Raw genomic sequence first — 6,657 nt, 5'->3', positions numbered from 1 at the left:
TTATTTTCATCATATATATGCATGTTTTTTCTAAAAAATGAATAATATAACAAATTTATAAAATGCAATATAAATAATAATGAGGATGAACCTCAAAAAATACATCTTTGTTCATAGAAAATTAAATCAATGATAGGAATGTTTTTGTAATCTCTAAAACATTCAACACATTTTTAAGAAAAAGAGTATGGAAAGGAGATTATATATGAGAAACCAATGTTTTGAATCTTCAAACCTGCTCCATTTGTTATTCTAATTTGATCTATCCCAATGTAGGATGAATGGAGTTTCAAGTTGCCAAGATCAATAATAAGATGGTTAATAGCTTCAAAGTCCATGACTAATTTCCATCATTATCTATTCATGCTCCATTTGTTATTCTAATTTGATCTATCCCAATGTAGGATGAATGGAGTTTCAAGTTGCCAAGATCAATAATAAGATGGTTAATAGCTTCAAAGTCCAGGACTAATTTCCACCATTATCTATTGAAGCAATATTTGTAGAGCATGTTTTGATCGACTTGTGTCATTATCCTTATAGTATACCTAAAATGGTAGTTTCTAGAAATATGATTCTTTTTTCTACAAATCTAGCATGGTTCAATGCTTGTAATATCTTAGGATGGAGTCTATTATGCATCTACTTAGTTACCCACATCAACATCTTATCTCTCTATCTTCTCAAGTTGTTCGTAGCCTAGTTAAAGTATCTATTTTCCTCAGGTTAATCAATTTAGACTGAAGTTGCATATTTAGGACCCTAAACAGGGACACATACAAGTTTCCTAAGGTGCACCATACAGCTCTTATCATGGTGCAACTGGTGACTTTTCCAAGAACACTTTCGATAAATGTGAACAGCATCCTTTTCATTAATAGCAACCGGCCTTGCTTCCTCCATTGTGTATATTCAAGATCTAATGTGTTGTCTTGTTCAATGCTTTTGGTTGGGCATGAAAGAGATCCATCAGCATGGATAATGAGATCTGATCCCTTAAGTGTTGGTAGAACCTCTCCAAGGTAAGTAATTACATCAACCTAGCTTAACTATGACAAGCTAAACGAGGTTTGTTGTAAAGATGTTGCCGATTTGAAGTTCATGAGATTGGGTTTGCAGAAGTCGAGATTGGAGAAGGTTGAAGAAGAGCATGTGTTGGTAATCATTATCTCCTACTCAAATAACATATGGTGAAGTGAGTTGATGATTTGATTGATATGTTCAAAACATAATTTTATAGATAGAAGAGATTAAAATCAACTATAACTCTTCAAAGGGAAATAGAGACTCTAACTAGGCTACAACAAATAAAGAAATAGAGAGATAAGATGTTGTTGTGGTACTAACAAACAAAAGAATGATAAAAATGATTGGAAAGTAGTGAAAATAGAAAGAAATACATAGAACAAAGCACACAAAATACAAAGAGATTTAAGTGATTTGACTTATAGTCTACGTCCACAAATGTTAAGGGAGAATAAATCCACTACCATCAATGGAAATTTACAATTACAATGTTTACAACCCATAACCAAAGCATTAATTCTTATATTTTCTTTCTTGGACCCCAAGATACAAGATAAATTTCTATGTAAGATACAAGGTGATTTATATTAGAAAACCCCTATTCTAAATGGTCCCCAAAAGTTGTTAACTAACTAATCTTGATGTTCCCTCTCCTCCTCCTCCTCCGTGTGGCACTCAGCTTATACAAGAGTTTCTTGACGCTACTCAACCAGTCCTAGAACCCTCCATTCGGACTCATTCTATGCTCACTCGTTCCCTAACAAGCTCTCTACACACTCAATCTCATATTTTTGTCTACTACGTACCCTATTCCGAAGACTCTTCTTGTTGCTCTTCATGAGCCTAGTTGCTTTTCTAAAGCCATTAAAGAACCATGTTGACATAAGGCAATGTCTCCAAAGTTCCATGCTCTTGTTGCTAACAGCACATGGACCTTAGTACCCTATCAACCTCATATGCATGTCGTTGGCACAAAATGGGTATACAAACTCAAATGGCGGGCTGACGTGTTTGTTGAATGATGTAAAGAACGACTGGTCACTTAGGGTTCCAATCAGACTCTAAGAGTTGATTTCATGGGTACTTTTAGTCTGGTAGTGAAGCTGGTCACCATCCATACTATTCTTGCTCTCTCCACTGCTCTTAGTTGGCCCCTTTGGCAGTTGAATTTGACAATGATTTTCTCAATTGTTATGTCTCTGAGGACATTTATGTTCATCAACCGAAAGGTTTTGAGGACTTCACTGACCCTCACCATGTTTGTAAACTCAATAAAGCACTCTACAACCTGCATCAGGCACCTCGAGCATGGTATTCTCGTCTCAGCTCTCATCTCCTCCTAGTGGGTTTTGCATGTCAGCCGCCTATGTTCTTGGCATACTCCTTACTGGCTCCTCACTGTTTGCACTTGATGCCTTTGTTTCTTCTTTGGGTCGGACCTTTTCCTTGAAAGATCTTGATCCAGCACACTATTTCCTTGTCATGGAGATTACAGCTCAACCTCATGGCATTATTCTCACTCAATGGTAGTACATCTTGGATCTCCTGAAGCGTGCTAACATGGCTAAGGCCAAACCTCTCACTTCCCCTATGGCTATGAACTCTAAGCTTTCTATGGTCGGTGGTGACTCTCTCTCAGATCCCTCAGAGTATTGGAATATTGTTGTATTAGAGTATCTTTGGTGCACTCCGATATCTTATTATTACACTGTCGGATATCTTGTTCTCCATCAACAAAGTTTGTCAGTTTCTTCACTCTCCAACAACGGAACACTAGGCCACTATGAAATGGATCTTACGGTACCTCAAGAACACAATCGATCATGGACTTCATTTCTACTCCACTTCAGCTCTGCTCACTCTTCAGGCTTTCTCTGATGCTGATTAGGCCAGTTGCCCCGACAACCAGTGTTTTACTGGTGGTTATCTCATTTATTTAGGATGAAACTTGGTTGCCTGGAACTCTAAGAAGAAACCCGCCATTGCTCAATATAATATTGAGTCTGAATTCCAAGCTTGCACTAATGCTTCAACGAAGATGTTTTGGGTTCGTTCCTTGCTACAAGATTTGGGCGTCACTCACTGACTCAGACGTCAGTTATTTGGTGTTGCAATATTGGCGCCATGTATCTTGCATCCAACCCTGCCTTCTATGCTCGTACGAGTCACATTCCGTTTCTTGAGGGATCTTGTACTCAAACATTCTCTCTCGGTTCAATTCATATCCTCTGGTGATCAGGTCACGGATCTTCTCACCAAACTAGTATAGCAGTACTTGCTTCGTTTCTCTCCGGTCCAAGCTCCATGTCCTTCCTAGACATTTCACTTGAGGGGGCGTATTAGAACATGTTTCATATAGACTCCTTAACAGATCTGGATTTCATGTCACTATAAATACATAAGGGTTAGATCACCTAACTTATTACCTCTGCTTCCACCACAAAGTACAAGGAAAATTTTCCTTTGGACTTTTCCCCAACTTTGTTCAGGTTAAGGCATTGAGTGAGATCGCAACAGGAATTCAAGGTACCAACACAACAGATATTGGTGTGGGTAACTAAGTAGATGTGTAACAGACTCCATCATAAGCTATTATGTGTATTGCTTAAACCAAATTTGGCTTGAAAGAAGGTCTAACCTATTAAAGAAGAACAGCCTTAATTTGAAGGAAGTGCCTCAAGAGAGAAGGTCATTCATTCTCCTCGGATGGATAACTTGGATGATCCTTACCTATTGAAGAACGGATGATCGATTCATAAATAGCCAAACCTCTGCATTGTCCACATATCCAGGAAATAATCAATCGTGTTTCAACCCATCCATGAAACATCTGTATATTCACCGTTGGATAATGAAGGCCAATAGAAAAGAAAATGAAGACTTTGAGATAATAAGGAAGTATATATTTGTGTAAGAAAACAATTTAATGGTGTTTACATGCAGTAATTACAAAATTCTTGGTATATTTCATTCTCAGGACCCCATCGATGAGCAGCGTTTGCGTTAGTTGGGGATGCAGCTATCTCAGCTTCTTTGTCCAACCAATTTAATTTTCCATTCTTCGTTTGCTAGGCCAAAACCTGTAACACTGGTAGTGTTAAAGGAGGTGTGGGGATGGATCAATTGGGACCCCAACAGCTCAAATACATAACTTTTCTGAGAGATTCTTCAGATTGCTTCATCTGCTGCTCATCTCTCAATGTCTTGTTATAGGCCATCACTAAGGAAGAAGAGATGCTCCTCTTAGCCTGAGAAAACAATCCCAGGTTGTTCTTGGCGTGTTGATACAACGACCTCAGAGTGTAATTCCATCTGCAGATGCCTTGATCTTTCAATGCCTCCACAGCTGCAATGCTTGCAGCAGCAACCCAAGCTCGGCTTGTGGAACTCATCTTTCTTTTCTGTTTGTTGATTGTTTCTGATAATTTCGGTTTAGATGTATTTCTTGTTTGTCTGTGCTCTGGTGAAGCAGATTGGATCTGGGGTTGTTATATATAGAGACAAGGGGTGAGGGAGATTGATCAAACTCATCAAATTCAGTACAACAAAACCAGTGGCGGTTCCAGACTTGGTTCTGCAACGCCAATGGTTTGGGCTTTTGGGCGTCCAATAAGAAGAAAGAAGCAGACAAACAGACAAACAAAAGCAGAAAGAAAGGATGGATAAATAAGACAGGAATCCACCATCTCTTCCTAGTACTAGAGCTAGACGAGTTTTACTAGCTTGCCCTTTACTGTATGCTCCATGGATGGCTACAAGAGCCCGTGGTGGATAGCCAGAGGGGTACAATCAGGAACTCCGGTCTCAAGTGAATCAAAAATTGGTGCCCACTGGTTGACTGATGAGCGCGTGGTTTCCATTAATCCGCTTTTGCCAGAATTATTGGAGTGATTCCTTTGGGTTGTTTTCTCTTTAGGCAATTCTGATATATATTGTTGTCTTGTCTATCATTGATCTTTCTCACTCTTTCATGTCAGTTGCCAGTTGGAGGTTCTGTATTGGATCTTGAGCTCACGGGCTCGTGGGTGTGTGGCCTGGGAAACTTGCCATCTGTTAAATATACAGATGATCATCTGAGTCTTCAATCAATGGGTGGGTCCCACGTAGGGGACCTGAGCTTTTGCCATTTGCAAATAAGGCAACTTTTATCATAAGCTCTGTATTTAACTTGATTAAACCATAACTAATATAGTTACATTCATGAAAAAGAAAATTAACTACAATCAGTGATCCATGCCCTAAAGACAATTTTTTAGTTGATGAAACAGACATTTTTTAGTAAAATCAGCTTATAACCTAATCATGGTCAGGCTAGGTAATCCAGTTGGCATATGAGAGAAACTGTATAGAAATTTAATTGATTTAACTTAAAAAAAAAAAAAGAAAAATCTTTCTTTGGGTCCTCATTAGGTGAAATGCCAACTAAAAAGAAATTAAAGGCTAATTTGAAAATAATATAAATACAAATATGTATAATACAAGTATAAAGATTAAAAATATCATATATAAGGTTCTGCATTGTATTTTGCAAACAAATGGATTTACCTTGAGGCTGCATTTGGTTGCAGTGCAATTTTATTTGCACTAGTACAAATTCATGAGAGTGCAATGAAAAAAAAAATGCAAATCCTCATTTAACTTTTTTAGATTTTACCTTATTTTACTTCATGTCTTAATTTAATTCATTTATACTACAATCAAACAAGATAAATAGGTCAAATTTTACACTCAAATCATTTATACTGTCATAATTTTGCATCAATGCAAATTTATTTATATTGCAATCAAACACAGCCTGAATATCATTTGGACTATTAACAAATAAATAAACAAAATAGATGCATTCTTATTTTCTACCAGCAAAAAATAAAAGTTGCATCAACAGACCCCACTAAAAAGATATATAATTAGCAGATCCAAACACGCTCTTTTTTCTTAGCCTGCAAAATAATGACAAGGATTGTATGGATGGTGGGAAAGATATAAAACAAGGTAAGTATTAGGAGTGATCATTTTCAACCAGGCTTCAGCCCGGTTTTTGGGCCAGGGCCAGGCCCAAGTTATAGCCCTTACCATAGGTGCTCAGCCCAGCCCAGCAAGAGCTTAGAATTTGATGATTGAATATTAAAATAGAGAAAAATACCCTAGTATCTATCATGCTATCAAAAATCAACTGTGGAGGCTGAGGCTTTGCGGCATTGGCCTTTGTTATATTACCTTGTGTTTAGGGGTGCAAATAGGATTGGCCCGAGTTAATATTTTACATTGTTTTAGGCTTGAGACTTTGAGCCAGGTCCATTCAAATTCTAATTCTGATCGAAAATTTTCAGCGTCTAAAAGAAAAAAAAAAAAAAAACGATTAGTCAAGTTATAGTGATTTTATTTCTTTTATAATCAGGACCAAGGCAATGGGTTTTATCAAGCGAAGTTGAGTAAAAAGAACTATGACGTGTCTAATTGGGTGAGTCGGTCAGAGTCCAATCCGACCATTATTTATTATTTTATATTAATTATTTTTAAAATAGAATTTGCATTGAAATGGGAAAAAAATGACCCCAAATAAGGATGCAAACGGCCAAATTCAAATTGGAATATATCTAAATCTCCAATAGTTAAAATCCGGTCTGATGA

The 6,657-nt window shown here is 37.3% G+C and overlaps 1 protein-coding gene across 1 annotated transcript; it reads right to left on the bottom strand.

Moving 5' to 3' along the window:
• Positions 1 to 3,914: 3,914 nt before the first annotated feature.
• On the bottom strand, positions 3,915 to 4,651 carry LOC148803307 (uncharacterized). The gene has a single exon (XM_088896550.1). The coding sequence runs from the start codon at positions 4,416 to 4,418 to the stop codon at positions 4,146 to 4,148; it is 273 nt and encodes a 90-aa protein (XP_088752676.1). The 5' UTR covers positions 4,419 to 4,651; the 3' UTR covers positions 3,915 to 4,145.
• Positions 4,652 to 6,657: the final 2,006 nt, after the last annotated feature.

Source organism: Nelumbo nucifera, chromosome 1 (assembly GCF_055504915.1).
Source record: "Nelumbo nucifera cultivar China Antique chromosome 1, China Antique-T2T, whole genome shotgun sequence".
Lineage (NCBI taxonomy): Eukaryota > Viridiplantae > Streptophyta > Magnoliopsida > Proteales > Nelumbonaceae > Nelumbo > Nelumbo nucifera.
This window is presented reverse-complemented; position numbering and strand designations above follow the sequence as displayed.